Below are 20,216 nucleotides of genomic sequence, written 5' to 3'. Positions count from 1 at the left end.
TTTTATATTGAAAAAACATGGTATTTTTATTTTTTGGGTAACATAGTTAATAATTAATAAGGTATTTTAAATTAAAACTGATTAAACCAAAAATCAAACATTGAAATTACAAATTGTGATAACTAATATATTTACATTCTTAGATTAATATAGTGGACTAGGTAGTATCCCGTGCTATAGCACGGGCAAAATATATTTATATAATTATATTATTTTAAATATATAATTTAAGTATTTGTACACTATTGCTATGAAATCAAAAAAACAGATTTCATTTTGGTCTTATTTTGGATTATTACGCGTATATAACCTAGACGTATCTACTTTGGAATGGGAAACATGTTTTTTCCCGTCTTATTTTATCATGTCCCGTTTCGTCTTCTCTCGTCCCATATCCATCAGAATTTTTCTGTCTTATTGTAACGCTTCGACCGTCACCTTGCTTAGTGGACTCATGTCCACTCCCGCCATATGTCCATTTCGCTTAATGGGCTCATGTCCACTCCCGCCCCGTGTGCCCACCCATATCGAACGGCCGATTTGTTACGTTCAGGAGGTTTTAAAATTTTGTTTTCCGTCCCCACAAATCACCACATAATATTTTCCTATGTTTTGTCTTCACTCGTACAGTTCCGACAATTACTTCCGGAAGGTCACCCATCATGAATCTACTACAGCTCAAACATGCTTTACTCTAGAGTATTCTCAGGAACCTTGACAAAAGATAACTGCACTTTGGTGACATATGTGGTCAAATCAATTTTTTAAAATCTCTCCGCAAACCGGGATGTCATACTTATGATCGTTTTCTTTTAAATAATCACTTATTATGCTATATTTTTAATAGAGATTGGGTGTAGACGAAATACTTGAATTCTTCTTAAATATTTATTTTTTATTTAGTTAATTAGAATTACCAAAAAGAATTACAATTTTAATAAACTATCTAAGTTATTATAAAGTGGCTAATTACTTCACAAAATCTATAAAGTATCCAATTGAATATTTAATTTTTATAGTTAGTGGAAATTATACTTCTTAAAACATCAAAAAATATTTTCAAAAATATCCAAAATTCTCAAAATATCCATCTCATATTATTTCTTTATATGTCACATAGTGAATTTTTAAAAAAAAAAATTGTTTAAGTGCAATTTTTTTTTGTTATACGAATTATCCGTTTCTGTCGCACATCCTCTATTTCTCATTATAATACCATAAATAGCCGGACATAGTCATAATTTCATTTACATAATACTTCAATTTTTTAGTTTTATATGTTTTCTGTTTAATTGCACACAAAAAATAAGTTTTTTCTTTATTAGGTGTTTACAATAATGATTTCTCATGAAATTTAATTTATTGCATATTGGAGGATTTCAACAAAGACAGTGATGATGAATCATAAAATAAATTGTTGCATGGACTTCTGATGGTAGAACAATAAGATATTTATATTCTCAAATTTTTCTTGTTTGGGTCATCTGATAGAACCAAAAATAGTTTAAGAACCGAAAGTAACCAAGAACAACAATAAACACCAAGAACATTATTCCTCGGCATGCACTTGATCATGAAGCCAAGATAACCCTCTGAGTGCTAAATATGACTGAAACCTACTGTTCCTCGTAATACTATTCACGATAGTAATTGCCACCTTATTTGCCGGAACAGCCACCTGATGATAGTCCCAAAAGTTGGAGCGATCCAGCCACCTTATTCTCATATTTATTTTTGATTTTTGATTTTTAAAATTTTTGATAAACATTAATAACATGATGTTGTGGTTTTGTTTAATTTAAACTTTTTCATATAAATTAACTTAATATTAATTTTCTTTCTCATATAAAATTTAAATTCGAAAAATGAGTTAGAATCGTATTATTTTAAATGTATAAAATAACTATTTGTATAAAATTGATATTAAATCTAAATATTGGATTTCAATTAAGTTTTAGTTTGAATTATTGTACATATATAACCTAGACATATCTACTTTACAACATGAAATATTTCCTGTCTCGTCCCATCCTATCCCGTCTTATCACGTCTTGTCCTGTCCCGTCTTCTCTCTTATCCATCATAATTTTTTTTGTCCTATGATCGTTCTCTTTAAATTATTACTCATTAGCCAATATTTATTAATAGGTACTCGGTAAAAAATTTAGACAGGATACTTGAGTTCTCCAATGAATATTTAACTTTTAGTTAGTTGAAATTATCTAAAAACAAATAATAATACTCAAAAACTATCTAATTATTTTTAAAAATACCCAAAAACTATCAACTCGTTCCAAATTGGATTGTGAATTTTAAATTAAATACTCTGTTTCTTTCCTAAATCCTTAGAACCTGGTCTTTCTCGAACCCGGTCTTTTTCGAAGAGAGGTATAATTTGTAACGTCGTCAAAAAAATAAACAAAAAAAATACAATGTGGCATAACTACATAATTTAACTTACATAAGGAATTTGTAACTAATTAATTTAACTTACATAAGGCATTTTAAATTAGAAAATGCAGATCGTAACTTACATAAGGCATTTATTTTGTTTTAAGTTTTCGGAGTTCTATTTTCGTGTTTTTTCTCAGTACTTGATTTGGTTAGTGAGAAAAAACACGAAAATAGAACTCCGAAAATTTAAAGCAAAATAAATGAAATAAAATACTGTTTTGGTAAAGTGGAGTAAAGCAAAGTTATTATCTTATTTCATCAGCATAAAGATTTGGGCCTTAACCAAAAAAAAAGATTTGAGACTAATACAAATAGGCTTTTTAAACCTTTGATGCTAAAACATCAGCTTCTTCAATTGTGGCCATAATTCCGTCATTTGCCTGACAAATGATACATGAGTCATACTGCATATAAGGGGCCATTGAGGTTAAAATAGGTTTGGATTTTTTTTGCTTATGATAGTTTTCAATTGTGGTGTAGCGAGTGCTTATTGATTGTGTGAATGACACATTTATATAGTGTTTGAGATGATGGTAGAATGGTAGGGTTTTTTTCATCGTGAGTTAATACAATCTTGATGAGAAAGTTTAATTTGAAGATATTGAAATAACTTACTCACCGGATTTGGCAAGTTTATAAGATATTGTAAGATCCGATTTGTTTTGATTTAGAGAAGATTCATTAGGTATATATGTCAAATATGCTCGGTTATAGTAAATTTAGTTTGATTATGAAGCGAATGAAATGTACATTTCCATTTGCGATATGTGAATCGAAAATGTATTATAGGAAGGTTGTATGTTGGATTTCAATTTATATATTAAATGATTGCGAGATCTTAGGAGTATTAACACATTCTTTCTATGTTGACTATTATGTTGCTATATTTTAGGATGTAAATGTAAAACAACCTTATTTGGTAAGATTCTGTTTGATTTGATTAAATGCATATTAGCATACGACTTTCGGTAGATATATTCCTTTCACGTTTATTTTGGCATTAATGTGGTGTGAGTTAATAATCGGGTTTTCTGTAGATATATTCTTTTTTTTGTTGTTGCTAAATATGTGGAAAAAAAATGTTAATGCAAAAATATGAATATAGATTTTGAAGGCCAAGATAAAAGTGAAGCAATGGTCCAGATTAAAGAAGAAGATCCGAAATATCATAACCGGATCGTTAGGATCCGCGCGTTTATCCGTTTACCCTGTTTAGATAATGACGGTTTTATCCTTTTCATAAAATAATTAATTGGTCATAACTTCAATGGCATTGTATTGTAAATTTTTACAAAACAAAAGTTTTTTTCAGGCAACGTTTTTCTTTTAATAGTAGAGATGTTTCAATATATTTAATTTTTATTGCTGTTTTTCCTCCATTATTTATGTATGATATTAATTGTTATTTTAGAAACTTTTGTTTCATATGGATTATTGAAGAAAAAATTTCAACACTGCCTCCGGCCTCCACATCTCTAGGCACGGCTCTGTTTACATGTTTATATAAAAAAAAAGAAACATCGTTGATAAACTCCTCTGTTCTACTGCAGATGATACTAATGTGACTTTGGGTTCATAATAGTGGCGTCTGTAGCTTTAGCCTTTAAATAATTGTGGTTTTGGTTTGTAACACAGTTAAGGACGGTTGGAGATTCGACGAGTGGTTGGAATATGTGGTTAAGAGGTTTGTAACTGTTTTTAATTATATAATATTTTTATTTTTTTAAAATGTATTTGTATATTTATATATATGATTTTCTTAAAGATTATAAAAATTAAGTTAATTTTTTTTAAGAATTATTTAAATTTTAACTTATTTTTTTTTGTTTTTTTATAATAATGTTTTTTTTTCATTTCAACTGCTTGTTACCAATTATAGCTATTATTCAATTATTTTCATTAATACTTTGAGACAAAGATGTACGGTAGTAATAGCCATCACTAGTCATAACATATTGGTGTACGCATACAGCATACTCCTCTTTGTACTAGTTGATTATGTTGCATGGGGTAAGAAACAACATGATCAAATGAAGCAAAACAATAGTCAGTATCAGAAATGAAAAACTTAATCCAAAGACCTATGAAGCAATTTAAGCCAAATGCGAATTCTTTCATCCCAAAATTTTGAGTATAAAAAAAATCATAAATCATGCACAATGTACCAGCTTGCAACACTTGCAGAAGAATCGATCATAAAATTTATATTTATTTAGATGTTTTAAGTCTTCGTGATTTGTATTCATATTTGGAGTCTCTTGCTCTACGCCCAATTAATAAGCAGATACAGTGAATATAGATAGGTGAGAAAAATCAGATTATTTCTGAATTAAATTATAAAATTCTTAGGACGAAATCATATAACATGTTCTCATCTTGGGCATGAAGAGATGTACAGATCTAGGTATAAAACGGTCTTAGTGATCAAAAAAAAAAAATTTGTAAACTAGAAAAGTCTTACATTCTATGTTACTGATGAAACCCTAAACGACTATCATTAACATAGAAACGCGATCAAAAATACAGATCTGTATTTTGGTTTGTTGAAATGAAAGCTTTTGATCAAAAACAATATTAGAAACGCGATGTAATCTATTGTGAATTTGAAGCGATCAATCAATGTAATTAAAATATCGTCTCATAGGTAGCCTAAGCTAATGAAAGTTGACAAACGTTAGTAAAATTTTGCGAATGATGGGTTATAAACTTTACACGACTTTGAGATACACATGTTATTTTTGAACAATTACCGCGTTGTTTGATGACTATAAAATACACGTACATGTCATTTTGACATTTTCTTTAAGAAAAAGAATGCACCCTCATGAAGTGGCCATTCATAAACGTTCATTGCATGAATTAGAATGCCAAACTATGAAGCAATTTAAGCCATTCCTAAACGACTCATGTATGCGTCTGATCCATTTCTCTCCGTTCATTGCATAAATTAGAATGCCAAACTATGAAGCAATTTAGCTAACATGTATTCTTTACAAAATTACTATAATGCAACTATTTGGAACTTGTGATGCTATTAAGACGGTCTCAGATTCGATCTGACTAATAAAACGACCGATCTGTTTGGTCTAAAATAAACTTACCAGACCTCGATCGAACCACTTATTTTGCAATTTCAAACTCATTTGTTAGTTGCAATTAGTTCTACTTCAACTTCTGAGTAACCAGATTCCCCTATTATTGGCTTCGACAATTTACAACAATTCAAATTACAAAAACCGGATATAATGAAATCCAACACTTGGAAAACCTCGGTGAGTAACAAATACATTGAGAATATGTGACCAAATGGAATAATACTCTTTCGTTTGCTGTCATATAAATTCTATAAGATGAGCTAAAAAAAATAATAAAGGAATATACTCTTTGAGTTCTCTGTAAAACAAAAACATATGGTCATTGAAGTTATTTTCCATGGAATTGAGTAGAGATATAAATAACACAAAACATTTGTATAACCAAGTAAACTTTAGATCGAAGCCTAGACTAATCTCTGCGGATCCGATCTCTTGGTTTAGATAACACAACACATACACATATTATAACAGAACAAATTGTACCTGAAGACTATGTTTCTCTATCCATCTTCCTAACCTTTTGTGTAGCCAAGTTCAACATCTTTCGATTGTGTAGTTTCTACACCTTCCTTCAAAAGTCCAAACTCTTCTTCTGATAAGCTGTGTTTCACACTGTTCAAAGCCTTTGCTGCAGCAATATTAGACTGCTTCTCCAATTCCATAGCCCAACTATAGATTACCATTCCAACAATCGCAACAATCATGCCCGCTACGTTTTTGAAAGTCATTGCAGAATCAAATAGGACCCAACCTAGTGTGAGGATGCACACGGTTTTCATGTGACCTATAATCTGGAAAGAAACCGCTGAAAACCGCCCGATACAAAGGTACTGGCTTATGTTGCAGAAGACAGCTAGAGCACACGAGAGAAGGATGAATAGCTGCAAATGACAGAACATTAGAGACAACAATAATAACATAACAATACTAGCAGAGACAAAGAGAGAGAGAGAGAGATGCTTACAAAGCAACCGGAAGACATACTGTAGTTCATAATGAACTTCCCACTAAGGAGATAATCAACCAAAGGACCAACAACAAGGAGCGAAAGAGCTTGAATCGGCGCTGTTTTACTCAAAAGCTCAAAAGAACCAATTGAATATTTCTTCTGCAGGGAACCTATTAACTAGCAACAACAAAGAAAAGAAAACACCCAAACAAATAGATCAGATCTGATTCCAACCTTCCAAAAACCAATTTCACAAACAAAAAAAAAAAACTTACAATTTGCTGCAAAGATGAGGAGAAAATAGCAACACAAGCACAAATAAAACCCTTGGCATTAACCTTAACATCAGTCACAGTACAAATACCAACACCTACAACAACAACCACAACAGCTATTTTCACTTCTCTTGAGTATCTCTTGCTGTGTAGTATCCATTCCATGACACACACCACAGGGATCATGCTCAGCTTCGAGATCTATCAACACAAGAACCACCCATTCATTCAGAAAAAAAAAAAAAAAAACAACATATGCAAATCCAGTACTTCAAATCAAAGCTATTTGATTCTAAATATGAATCCAATACTCCAAAATCAAAGGTACTTGGATCGAGATCGAAAAGGGGGAAGAACCTGGTAAAAGCCAACGGAATTGAGCATGAGACTAAAATTCATAGCAGCGATAGAGACATTAGCAACAATGGAGAACCAAATAAGCTCCCACATAGGTACATGCTTCGATGCAGAGAGTCCAGTAGCGTTCGATACCATACCGACCAATGCGGTTAACGCGAAGTGGAATCCGGTGAGAGTCGTAGCTGCAAAAACAATCTCAGAAATCATTCAGATCTCAAAGCAAAATTGATAAAACAAGGTGAGATCGGAGAAGAAGAAGAAGAAGAAGACGAACCGAAACTAAATGCGAAACCAGAAGAAGACATTAGCTGTTTATTCGCCATGATAATCCCAACGGAGCTGATCACATTCATTGCCCAAGCTCCCATATCGGAGACTGCTGAAGAAGATTTTTTCTCATTCTCCGCCGCCATCTCTGGTCAAACTGTCACCACCGCCGCCGCCGCGAGATCTTCCCGGTGATGCGAGAGAGAAAGACAGAGAGAGAGAGAGAGAGAGAGAGAGAGAGATTCACGCTTTATAGGAGGCTCAACTTCTCAAGATTCTACTTCTTCTCTCTCTCTCTGTCTTTGTCTTTGTAGTAGTAGTAGTTTGCACAAATGCTTCTCTTCACGTTAAGAAAATATCTGACAAATCTCACATCTCAAAATAATAAACAGTTTTTTTAAAAAAGGAAGTATTCAAAGTAGATTTAATATTTTACTCTTTACTCGCATCAAAAAATTCATCATTACTATTTGTTATTATTATATACTGAAAATGAAAAAGTTAAAAGATGTTAAATAAATAAGCTAAGTAATGTATGTAGTCCAAAGATAAGTAGTATATGTAAAATATAATTATAGAGTCAATCGAATCATTCTTTTTAATAATTGTTGTTTTTGCCGTAAGGTTTTCTTTTACTTATTTTTTAAATTAAGATTCGATAGTTACTATAGATTAAAATTATGACTTATTAAGACACTAGATTAGAAAATCCATAAAAAAAAAATATAATTAGTTATTTAAAAATAAGAAATTATCATAAAATAGAACTAGAATAAGTTTTATAGTAGCTAAAAAAACATCCAATATTAGACAAATAACTCTTTAACTTTGGACTGAATTGACTCGATTTGTCCAGACCTTATTAGTCACTATTAGCAATTAACTTTTTTATTTACCTTCTATACAATTTATAGATAACAGAAACGTACAAAAATGGTTGAAGAAACAATAATATAGTAAATATCTGAAATGATCTTACATTTTTAAAATATATGTATTTATATGGCGAAAATAATGTAAAGAGATTCTCAAATGTATAAATCATTAGATTGTGGAATGTATATAATATGGTTTACAGTTCTTAATAGTCATTTTAAAATTTCGTATAAATTATATAACTAGTTTTGAAGTAAACCAACTATGTAAGAGTTTTTTCATGAATAATTTGAATAAAACTGTTCTAAGTTTTTCTGAAATCCATCTTTTTACAAAGCATGGTTTCTAAGGAAAGTCGGATTAATTAATATGTTTATAATTTATTTTGTATAAAAAAATATGTTGACCGGAAAATGACACAAATAGAGTAGTGCTTGTTGACCGGCAACTTAGGCATATTGAGAGGCGGAGGGAGAGAACCTCTTTTCATGGTGCCGTTATTTTTGCATTACGCAAAGTCAAAGTGTCTTGGTAACTTTTCGTTTAAGCAGCCAAGAAAAGCATGGGAAAATTGGAAATAAAGGACGTTCTTTTCAAAAAATGTCTATATGTAATTTTATTTGTAGGTTTGGTGAAATAGGTTTTATAATAATAAAAAGGGAAATTACCTAGAATATTGCATAAAAGTAGGTTTATTACTAGACTAACACGTTGAGATTTCTGTTTTACTAGAATAACACATAAAAGTTTGCAAATTACTTCTATACCTGAGTTGTGTGTTTTATTACGTTTTATGCTATTTCTAATTAAATTTGGTTGTAAAAAAAACCAGAATAATTCTTTCTAATTGATTCATCTTCTTCGACAAAATCATAGCATCCAAACATAAGAAATCATATTTTTGTTACAGATCTAGAGGTGAATTTTTTAAAAATTCCAAAATACTCATCTCTGCTTAAATTGATTCATTAGGTGTTTTTGGAGAGATTTGTTCAATATTCCTCCTATTTTTCTTCTTTCCTCTTTTTCTCTCTCAACTGTTTGCCCTAGCCGTCACAAAAAAGTTTGCCCGATGACCGGCGATGGGTGGCTTCCAGAGCACCATCGTCGGTCCATTTCCTTTGTAGTTAAGTAGTTTCTCTTCTTGGTAGTTTGCTTTTGTTTTTCCTTTTATCAATCTCAACCTTTAGCTTTGTCGTCTCCGTCTTGTGGCGGATTGGGGTTGTTCTTAGATGGATCTATTCCCGGTGGCTCCGTCTTGCTTTTCCGATCTAGCTTTAGAGGATCTGGTTCCCGATCTGGTTTTTTTTGTCTCGACATTCAGGTCTCTCGACTCTGTTCTCGTTGGATTGGGAGTGGTGGTGACCTGTTTGTTTTTCCGGCTGCTCTCAAGGTGGACCTGAAAAGTTTTGCTCTTGGATTCTGTTGGCTATTCGGTGGTGCTGCTTCGTCTGAGGTTTGTATTTAGTCAGCTTCTTGTTTCTTCGAGTTGGCTTTGATAATCCATTTGTTCTGCAATTACGGTTGTTTTGTCTTCGGGTTCTTCCTCTGTGTTGGTGTTGAGTGACATCTAGGGTTTGTGTCCAAAGCCCAGCTTTTTCTGTTGAAGTGTTTCGGGTTTTCTCTAGGCCTTGGTTCAGTTACGGTGTGAAGCTGTCTCGATGGGAGAACAGAAAAGGTTTTCATCATCTCTTTGAAGAAGCTGTTCTCGGGGCACTGTAACCTCGCCCAGCAAATGAAGATTCCATCCTCCCCGCATCTTAAATAAATTCTTCAACTGGAGTATATCAACAGCTATAGCTCAGTGTCTTCCCGTGTAAAGGCTGAAGCACTTCAAGGAGTTATTGGGTTATGGATCATCTGAGAATGAATGGTGCATACTGGGGACTCACCATTCTGGACTTACTTGACAAGCTGGGCACTGTTTCTGAAGATGAAGTCGTTTCATGGATCATGACTTGCCAACATGAATCTGGTGTGTACTAGAGTACCATATCTGATCACCTTTCTATATTAGAAATTTGAAGAATCATTGAGGGATAAGAAAGATATGGAAATTGATGATGAGTTTTTGATCTTGTTTGGAAAAAATTAGGTTGGTGATGATGAGTTTGGACGTATGTTAGCTGATATTCTAAGGCTGAACAATGTCGACAATTCTGGAATGAGATTTGATCACAATGCACGGACAGCTCTGGCCTTTGTCACTTTAATAGCTGATGGAGAGAGGGAGTTTTTGTTCTTCAGGCACCCTAGTGCTGATATGCTTCTCTCGGAATCTGAGCTTGACAAGAACCTCATCCAAAAGGTAGATTAGATTTTTTAGTTACTTTGAACCACAAACCAAGATGAGAGACTTAAGTCCACTGGTTGTTTTGTTTGATTACAGGCCAAGATCTTTCATTACGGTTCCATCAGTTTGATTGAGGAGCCTTGCCGTTCGACTCAGCTTGCAGCTATGAAAATCGCTAAAGCTTCAGGGAGTCTCTTATCTTATGACCCGAATTTGAGATTGCCGTTGTGGCCATCAGAAGATGCTGCAAGGAAAGAGATCCTGAGTATTTGGAACTTAGCAGATGTGATAAAGGTATATATGATATTTTTTACTCCAAGTTAAGGTAGAAAATCAGATCATCATCCCTAGTAGTACTTGAACTGACACAAGTTTTGTCTGAGAGTTTCTCAGATCAGTGAGGACGAGATCACATTCTTGACTGGTGGAGATGATCCTTATGATGATGATGTGGTGTTGCAAAAGCTCTTTCATCCCAATCTCAAGCTTCTCGTTGTTTCAGAAGGACCTAAGGGCTGTAGATACTACACTCAGGTTTGCTTCTCTTTTAGAATAAACTTCTTCTTCCGTATCAAATCGATATTAGATTACTTATTCTTGTAGCTGTATATTTTCTTGCAGGAGTTTAAAGGTAGAGTTGGTGGAGTAAGTGAAGCCTGTTGATACAACCGGCGCAGGAGATGCATTCGTGAGCGGTCTGTTGAACAGCTTAGCTTCTGATCTCACTCTTCTCAAGGTACTTTTACTTACTCTATCTCTATCATTTTAACCTTCTGTGGTTTATAAACTAGACTGAATCTGACTCATTGTGAATTTGCAGGATGAGAAGAAACTAAGAGAGGCACTTCTATTCGCAAACGCTTGTGGAGCCATTACAGTAACAGAGAGAGGAGCTATTCCTAGCATGGATGCTGTTCAAAACCTTCTATCATCTTCTTCTTCTCCTTCTCCTCGCTCCTAAAATGCTTCACGAGTCTCTCTCTCTTTTGAATGTATCAATTCATTACCTTTTTACTGTATTTTTGTCCTTTTTTCCCCAGTTTGTAGGAACTCAAAAATATTGTGTGTGTGTTTTTTAGTTTGTTGATCTCCCGGAGTTTTAGTATTGGGGTGGTTTTATGTTGAAGTTAGTTTCTAACTCTACAACTATAAGGAACAAACAATTCATATTTCTCATATTGTAAACTGCACACCATTTTTATGAACTGAGAACGACACACGACAAATCTCGTGAACCATTAATTTAAATTGTTAGTAAGTAATGGGTTAAGTACATTGGCGGAAGTAAAGATAGCTTAATACCAAGACTATGATGTCTCATAGCTTAATCAATGCAGCTATAGACATGTGATTAGATGCATAAGTTTGGTTAAAGGAAACCATACGTAATAATTCGGGAGCATGGGTTTGATCCAGAGACTGTTTTAGTGAATTCTCTAATGGTGCAAATCATTTATGCTGTCAATCTTCTCTAGTTCGGTTCAGTACCTATCTCCGAAACCCATGTAACTCACAAAGGAGTTGAACGTTTCCTTCTCCAAATTAAGCATTTGAGAACCGGTCTTTTAGTTCCGAGGTTGGAAGTTGATGGAGTTGTTAGCTTGGCATGGGCTTTAAATGGAGTCACCTTGTTTTATACTGTTGCAGATGAAAACCAAAGACCTCACAGGCAAATACATTAACTTATAATAGTAGTAGATTGATAGATTTTTGTCTTTATGAAACTTGGGGTTGTTTGTTCAACTGTGACATGTTTTTGCAGGGTTGTTGTTACAAATGTTGAATCAGATAGGAGGGATGATACCGTAGTGTTTACCGAAAAGGATTCCAGTTGCTGTGTAGACATAACGACCACAAAAGATGGCAAGTTTGTTACTATCAATTCGAACTCAAGGACTTCATCCGAGGAATGAAACCTGTTTTGAACTTTCAATTGCATTTGATTATATAGTCTCTATCATCCATATACTTTATGCTCAAGTTGATTTATCTAAATATTACCCTCTATAGTTAAAATGTAATTTTGTGTGGTTATTATTCATTAGCTCTCGGAAATATAATAAATAAATAAACAATTAAGAATTACATAGGTTGTTCTAGTAACATCTCTTACTTTTTCTAGTAACATCTCTTACTTGTTCCATTTCCGGTGAACAACAACGACAATATTAGCTAGGGTTGCAGAAGAAGATATGTTGAAGATGACTACAAAATTACAATAATATTGTTCATTAAAGCGGATTTATGGACCTACACTAAGCAAAAGAACGTTATGTACGTACACTAATCTCAAGAACATTATGTATGTATAAGTTCATATGTACGTAGACGTTTATATGTACGTACACGTTCGATTTTAGGTTTAATGAACCCGAAATTACCATAATATCCTCGTCTTCTACCTCTAACATACGACTGAAAACCCTAATTTCCCCTGCCTCACTTTATTTTTTCACGACTTATGTCTATTTTTTTGGTTTCACTTGTGGGGTTTTTACTCAACTATTATAGATTTTCGTCTCAACATCTGATTTCTAAATTAAAAACCTATAAAAAGTGAGTTATATAGATTTCCTAAACGATATCTTGCTCTTCCATGGATGAACCCAGAGGAAAGATTTAGGGAAGAACAACAAACCTGTTTAGATCTTCCTCCAATAAGTCTATCGCAACGCTAGACTGTCTTTGCCAGCTCAAACAAATTCGTGTTATTCTGGTAAGACTTTACAGCTGTCAATCTTACTTACTAAATCTACCACGGACATGAAGCCTACCACAACACTACGAAAACTATTTCAAAAAACAAACAAAGTATACCAAAAATATCTATAAGGAGAGAAGGCTGTCGCAAAAATCTGTCGCAACATGCCATTAGTCTATCATAAATATCTTCCCACCCTTTTACGTTTCCCGCTACACGCTCTAAAAACAAAAGTCTATCATCAAAGGGAAATTCCTCTACCAACTTAATCTACCGAATGGATTTCATGTACGTCCACCGATAAGTGTACCAACACTACAACTAAGTGTACCATCTACAGTGACCGATAAGTGTACCAAGACTACAACTAAGTGTACCAAAAATATCTGACGTACACCTTTAATCAGTCCACGTGTATAAATCTACCATCAAAGGATCGGTAGACTTAGTCCCAACTTCCAATGTTTTTTTTTTTTTTTCTAATGGCATTAGCCGTAATTACGTTTTTTCTCAACACTAGTTTCAGGGGTAGTATAGGTACAAGGTGTTAGTCTAGTCATTACAAACAATTGTATGTTGCTTTTGTAATAAGGAAGCTTTTATGCAATATTCTAGTAACTCACCCTAATAAAAATTCAGTTTTACTCTTAACTTTTAAAATAAACTAAATATGAAAATACAGTAAATAATAATTAACAAAATTTAAAAAGAAAAATATTAAGTGATGGAAATCTTTAATCGATTTAGAGGTTTCTACACCCCAAAGAATGAAAACCCGAAAACCCTTTTATACTTAGCTTTCACTTTTACCAAATCGTAACAAGAAAAATTGACATCAACGACGGCTTTGACGGACGGTGAATTACTGCCACTTGTTCTTTCGATTAATTGACAGCGGTGAGTTTCTTTTTCCATCATTTTCTCATTTGGGTGAAGTTTCGTCCTTGATTTGTCCCTCTCCTGATTTGGTTTCATCTTATTAATGCGATTCATGGTTTTTTTTGCTCCCATGGTTTTTTTTGCTCCCATCGCTCAATGTCGTTTGCTTCTCTTCATATCATTTGAAATTCGGTTTGATATTACAGTGTAAATCACTCTAGATTTTTCATTTTGTATAGATTTGGAAGTTGCATGTAGATTTTGTTAATCGCTTTCGAATTCCTATTACTAAATTGAGCTATCAACAATGAGAGTAACGAGCAAGGCTTGTCTTGGTTCATCTTCATCTAATTGTTTCATAGTTTGTCTCAAGAGTTTTGAAATCCCGATGGCTTGAGTTGGTGATCGCTAAGTTTTGTATTAAATTGGCAATAGTGTTAAATTTAAAAGTTGGTATTATAAACTGTTCTTGGTTTCATTTTTTGTTTGATAGTTATTTGATTGTAATATGTTTTATGTTTCACATGTTAGGTGTACATGAGCAATATTAGCTTGTTGAACATGGATGACAAAGATGGATCAAGCGGACTGATATCAGGTACTTTTATAAATTTTGAATATTTGTTTTTTCCCTAATGAGAGTGTTTTTTCCCTAATGAGAGTGTTTTTTCCCTTATTTCTAACAACTCTTATTGCTTTGTTTGATTTTATTTTTGTTAATCTTTTGTTCAGGCGTTGAAAAGGAGTATCCTAAACGCCTTTTCAGATATGGTGATGAACCACAAGTGAAGCAGATAAACAATAGCTGCAAAATGTCTATCTTGACAAGAATCAAAGATGCTTTGCCAACCGAGTATGAGAAAGTGAAGAGTGATCCTGTCTTTGCAAATGTGTTTTCCATCTACGAAAATGGTTTAGGGTACTCTGCTCGTTTGATACACAACATCATGTGTAGACAGTTGATCACAGATAAGAAACATGAACTCTGGTTTGTGTTTGGAAGGAAGCCACTGAGATTTTCGATGCAAGAATATTATGCAGTCACTGGACTTAAATTCGAGGATGGTTTCAGCTTAGATTTGAATACTTGGAAAGAAGACAATTGGAAAGAGGATAAAGGTTTTTGTGCTAGATTATTGAAGAGAGATGGGGAGATTAGTATTAAAAGGCTGATAGATGTGCACCTACTAGAAGCTCCCAAGTGGGAACCTCAAGACAAGATAAGATTTGTATATGTGTGTGTCATAGCTGGTTTGGTGATGGCTAAGGACGAGAAGAAAAAGATCCCTCTCTCATACATCAAATTGGTGATGGATCTGGATAAGTTGAGAGCTTATCCTTGGGGTTTACATTCTTTTGACTCTCTTGTGACTTCGATCATGGACACAAGAAAGGATTTGAAGAAGACCAACAGTTATATCCTTAATGGTTTCTCATTCGCACTTCAAGTATGGGTTATGGAAACAATTCCAGTGATTGGAGAATTGTTGGGAGAGAAGATTAACAAGGAATTGACAAACGTTCCTAGATGTTCTAACTGGAAGGACGCAGCAAAAGTTTCTTATCAAGACATTATCTTCATAGAGCAATCATTTGGACCAAAGGTTAGTAATTTCCTTTCACTAATCTTCTTTAATTGGTATGGTCGTAATCTGGTTATGTTTTTTTTTCAAAATGTTGGCTAAAGAAACATTTTTGTAAATGTGTTTTTTTGTAGGGTTTCGTTTATCCATACATTTCCATCTTAGGAAATTATGACATATTTGACTCTAGCATATTTTCTTAGGCGTGATGAGATCAATGATGTGCATGTTAAAAACTTAAATGATTTGGTCCGATCTGGTTTTGATTTTAGAGACCATGTGTGGGGACATGTTGAGACTGATGATGTGGATGAAGAGAAGATAGAGGAGGTTGTAAACGAAGATGATCATGTTGAAAAAGAAGCGAGATGAGAAAGAAGACCCTAAGCTTAGTGATGGAGATAATCAATTTTCTGGGGTGGAGAGTAGTGAAAAGAAGCAAGATGTAAATGTGGGAGCATCAAGCACAAAGAAGAGAAAGACGAAGCACATTGATCACGGTGCAGAGAGTCGAAAAATGCAACTCCTATGTCAGCGAGCCGCAACCACTCATGATTTGATGAAGAAATGAAGTCATTCATTAAAGGTATGTTTGAAGCTTCTTTCCATCTACGAAAATGGTTTAGGGTACTCTGCTCGTTTGATACACAACATCATGTGTAGACAGTTGATCACAGATAAGAAACATGAACTCTGGTTTGTGTTTGGAAGGAAGCCACTGAGATTTTCGATGAAAGAATATTATGCAGTCACTGGACTTAAATTCGAGGATGGTTTCAGCTTAGATTTGAATACTTGGAAAGAAGACAATTGGAAAGAGGACAAAGGTTTTTGTGCTAGATTATTGAAGAGAGATGGGGAGATTAGTATTAAAAGGCTGATAGATGTGCACCTACTAGAAGCTCCCAAGTGGGAACCTCAAGACAAGATAAGATTTGTATATGTGTGTGTCATAGCTGGTTTGGTGATGGCTAAGGACGAGAAGAAAAAGATCCCTCTCTCATACATCAAATTGGTGATGGATCTTGATAAGTTGAGAGCTTATCCTTGGGGTTTACATTCTTTTGACTCTCTTGTGACTTCGATCATGGACACAAGAAAGGATTTGAAGAAGACCAACAGTTATATCCTTAATGGTTTCTCATTCGCACTTCAAGTATGGGTTATGGAAACAATTCCAGTGATTGGAGAATTGTTGGGAGAGAAGATTAACAAGGAATTGACAAACGTTCCTAGATGTTCTAACTGGAAGGACGCAGCAAAAGTTTCTTATCAAGACATTATCTTCATAGAGCAATCATTTGGACCAAACGTTAGTAATTTCCTTTCACTAATCTTCTTTAATTGGTATGGTCGTAATCTGGTTATGTTTTTTTTTTCAAAATGTTGGCTAAAGAAACATTTTTGTAAATGTGTTTTTTTGTAGGGTTTCGTTTATCCATACATTTCCATCTCAGGAAATTATGACATATTTGACTCAGCATATTTTCTTAGGCGTGATGAGATCAATGATGTGCATGTTAAAAACTTAAATGATTTGGTCCGATCTGGTTTTGATTTTAGAGACCATGTGTGGGGACATGTTGAGACTGATGATGTGGATGAAGAGAAGATAGAGGAGGTTGTAAACGAAGATGATCATGTTGAAAAAGAAGCGAGATGAGAAAGAAGACCCTAAGCTTAGTGATGGAGATAATCAATTTTCTGGGGTGGAGAGTAGCGAGAAGAAGCAAGATGTAAATGTGGGAGCATCAAGCACAAAGAAGAGAAAGACGAAGCACATTGATCACGGTGCAGAGAGTCGAAAAATGCAACTCCTATGTCAGCGAGCCGCAACCACTCATGATTTGATGAAGCAATGAAGTCATTCATTAAAGGTATGTTTGAAGCTTCTTTCAAACCTTTTAAAGAAGAAATAGGCCAGCGATTGAAGAAGATGGAGGAGGATGTATCAGAAGTGAAGAAGATACTATCGACTCTAGCATCAACTTCGACACAAGCCACACCACCATCCTTTAAACCAAAAGATGTGGTAAGTCAATAAATAATTTATATGCTTTGGTAGAAGGATTTATAATGATTTTGTAAAACTTATGGACTCTTATTTTTGACTCAGGAGAAATCACCATCCGTTAAACCAAATTCTTTGGTACGTAAAAAGTAACTTGATAAAACTTGTTTTGGTTTTAATGTTTTGGAAAAATCGGCTATGTATTTTTTTTTTAAACATTCGGCTATGTAATTTTTTGAAATGATGTGTTGGTGAACTTATGTATTGTAAACTTATGTATTGGGCTAATTGTGAACTTATGTATTGTAATGATGTGTTGGTGAACTTATGTATTGTAATGTAAAATTTAAACTTTGTTTTTGTATTTCTTTGTTAATTTGAAACTTTGATCTTTTCATTGACAGGAAGACAACTTTGTTTTCGATGAATTGTTCACTAAATCGGGTGCCATAGACTTTAATATTGACAGTCAAGATTTCTTAAGCACTCAGGATTTCTTAGACAAAACAGTAGGACATCTTTCGCAAAAACCATGTGTGCCCGATGTAGACCCTACACAAAATGCGGGAAAAATTATGAGGATGCTGCTTTGGTTTTCGTATCTGATGTTAGATGGAGTGCTTTGGAAGCATGGCAAAGGAATTTGGGTCGCGAGCAACTTAAGTTGGGTCCATCGGTAATAAGTGTTGAATTACTTGATCGAGTCATTACTCACACCAAGTGGCTGCACAATCAAGTAAGTATAAACTTGATTTGACTCAGCACTTAAATTGTTCATTATTTTACCATGGTTAAATTTAAATTTAACTTTTATTTGTTTTCAAGGAAATGGATGCGATGATGTATTTATTCCGAGAGAAAACATCTTTAGGGCGAATGAAGTCAGACCGTGTGAGTTTTATGAATTGCATGTTCAGCGAGAGAATCAAAGTGGAATACACCAAGTACTTGAAAACAAAGAGTGGCAACAAATGGGATAGTAGACTTCTCGCTTACTCTAACAGTGAGTTCCCTACTCATGGAAAGACAGGTAAACAATGGGGTACAGACTTTGATAGGATCTACTCTCCGATTTGGGTCAACGACAACCACTGGATTTCTGTTTGCGTTAACTTCGTCTTAAGAACTGTTGAAGTCTTCGGCTGTGCTGGACATAGGAATAGAAGGCATGTGGAGTCATTCGCAACTTGCATCCCAAGGATTTTGAAAGAAATTAATGCAAAGGTAAATGGAAAAGCATCTCTGTTGACACAATATGAAATCATAGACGTGAAGGTGCTGCCCGACTTGAATAGGTCGCAGAGCGATTGCGGGGTCTATGCATTGAAATACATCGAGTGTCATATGCTATCTCTAAGTTTGGATTTGATAACCGATGAGAACATCAAAAAAGCGCGTTTGAAGATTGCTGTCGGTCTATGGGAAGCTGCAAATGATCCACTATTACTTGAGCAAATGAAGAACTATGTCCCTCCAAAGTTGTCGTCTCATAGTATCGAAATTGACTGATTTTTTTCATCTTATTAGTATGTCTTTATTGACACATTGTATGACTTTTGTCCCTTTGATTTTTAACTTAATCTATGGTATGACTTTTGATTCATTTTAACATAAAAAAGTCTACCAATGACCACTTTGTCTTCAATGATTTGTTCACCAAGTCTATCAAACCAAGAAACCGACTTTTAATTTGGTTTAATACCAAAACGACTTTTTTAATTTGGTTTAAAGCTAATCCCAAATTAATAACTTAACCAATTCTGTATCTTGCACCAAACCCGATCCTTTACAATGAAACACATAAATCCCCAAATTTAAGAAACCTAAAATCGACCTAGTTCTCGTTCGATTGTGAGAAGAAGATGAGCAATGTATCGACAAATTCGACTGGAAGGAATTGTAGCACTTATATCGAAGTCTGATCCCAATCCTTACCGGAGATACTATCGTTGTGGATTTGCTGTATCAAACAAGGTAAATTGGTATGTTTACACGTTTGAATTTTTTTTATTTATTGATTATAACAGTTGGGGCTTCTTGTAGCTAGTCTGCACTAACTGCAAAGAATGTTGGATTTGAGAAGCATCTGAAAGAGTTCAGAACAGAGAGATTGGAGTTTGAGAAACTAGTTTACGAGAAGATGAAAAAGGAGATATTTGAGAAGATAGAGGATGCTTTGTCTGAAGCAATAAGAAGATGATGGTGATCTTAGTGATATTGTGCATGACCATGATTGGATGCAACAAATTACTAGGTTGAGATTGATGATGATGTTGTTGTGGAATCTGAACCATCGAAGCAAAAACCTATTGAGCATGTCTTTTTTTTTTTGTTCTAAGCATATTTTTCCCTTTGGACCTTCACCGTTCAGTGTTGTTGTTAATTTGGTTTGTTGTTCTTAAGTAAGAAACCAGAAAAAGTAAAATATTAAAATGTTGAAACCAGACTTGACAACTCAAGAGTACAGTTTAAA

At 34.1% G+C, this 20,216-nt stretch overlaps 4 protein-coding genes and 1 pseudogene across 5 annotated transcripts; 4 read left to right on the top strand and 1 right to left on the bottom strand.

Annotated features, from left to right (window-relative positions):
* Nucleotides 1-5,819: 5,819 nt before the first annotated feature.
* Nucleotides 5,820-7,850, bottom strand: LOC104771361 (UDP-rhamnose/UDP-galactose transporter 3). The gene is made up of 5 exons (XM_010495876.3): nt 7,408-7,850; nt 7,131-7,315; nt 6,774-6,974; nt 6,514-6,675; nt 5,820-6,430 (listed from the first exon to the last, which is right to left on the bottom strand). The coding sequence occupies exons 1-5, from the start codon at nt 7,544-7,546 to the stop codon at nt 6,062-6,064; spliced, it is 1,056 nt and encodes a 351-aa protein (XP_010494178.1). The 5' UTR covers nt 7,547-7,850; the 3' UTR covers nt 5,820-6,061.
* Nucleotides 7,851-10,015: 2,165 nt separating this feature from the next.
* Nucleotides 10,016-11,695, top strand: LOC147919442 (putative fructokinase-7; annotated as a pseudogene). The gene is made up of 6 exons (XR_015592361.1): nt 10,016-10,251; nt 10,372-10,584; nt 10,666-10,863; nt 10,963-11,103; nt 11,191-11,305; nt 11,390-11,695. The product of XR_015592361.1 is annotated as a putative fructokinase-7 (transcript).
* A 275-nt stretch (nt 11,696-11,970) lies between these two features.
* LOC147919441 (uncharacterized) lies at nt 11,971-16,104 on the top strand. The gene is made up of 6 exons (XM_087503968.1): nt 11,971-11,974; nt 12,055-12,238; nt 12,332-12,407; nt 14,681-14,747; nt 14,882-15,753; nt 15,898-16,104. Exons 1-6 carry the CDS (start codon nt 11,971-11,973, stop codon nt 16,102-16,104), a joined length of 1,410 nt encoding a protein of 469 aa, XP_087360094.1.
* A 283-nt stretch (nt 16,105-16,387) lies between these two features.
* On the top strand, nt 16,388-17,395 carry LOC147919440 (uncharacterized). Its single transcript, XM_087503967.1, has 2 exons — nt 16,388-17,044; nt 17,159-17,395. The coding sequence occupies exons 1-2, from the start codon at nt 16,388-16,390 to the stop codon at nt 17,393-17,395; spliced, it is 894 nt and encodes a 297-aa protein (XP_087360093.1).
* Nucleotides 17,396-18,628: 1,233 nt separating this feature from the next.
* Nucleotides 18,629-19,252, top strand: LOC147919439 (uncharacterized). Its single transcript, XM_087504232.1, has one exon. It carries the CDS (start codon nt 18,644-18,646, stop codon nt 19,250-19,252), a length of 609 nt encoding a protein of 202 aa, XP_087360358.1. The 5' UTR covers nt 18,629-18,643.
* Nucleotides 19,253-20,216: the final 964 nt, after the last annotated feature.

The sequence above is a fragment of the Camelina sativa genome, chromosome 20 (assembly GCF_030686135.1).
Source record: "Camelina sativa cultivar CO46 ecotype springtype chromosome 20, ASM3068613v1".
Classification (NCBI taxonomy): Eukaryota; Viridiplantae; Streptophyta; class Magnoliopsida; order Brassicales; family Brassicaceae; genus Camelina; species Camelina sativa.
This window is presented reverse-complemented; position numbering and strand designations above follow the sequence as displayed.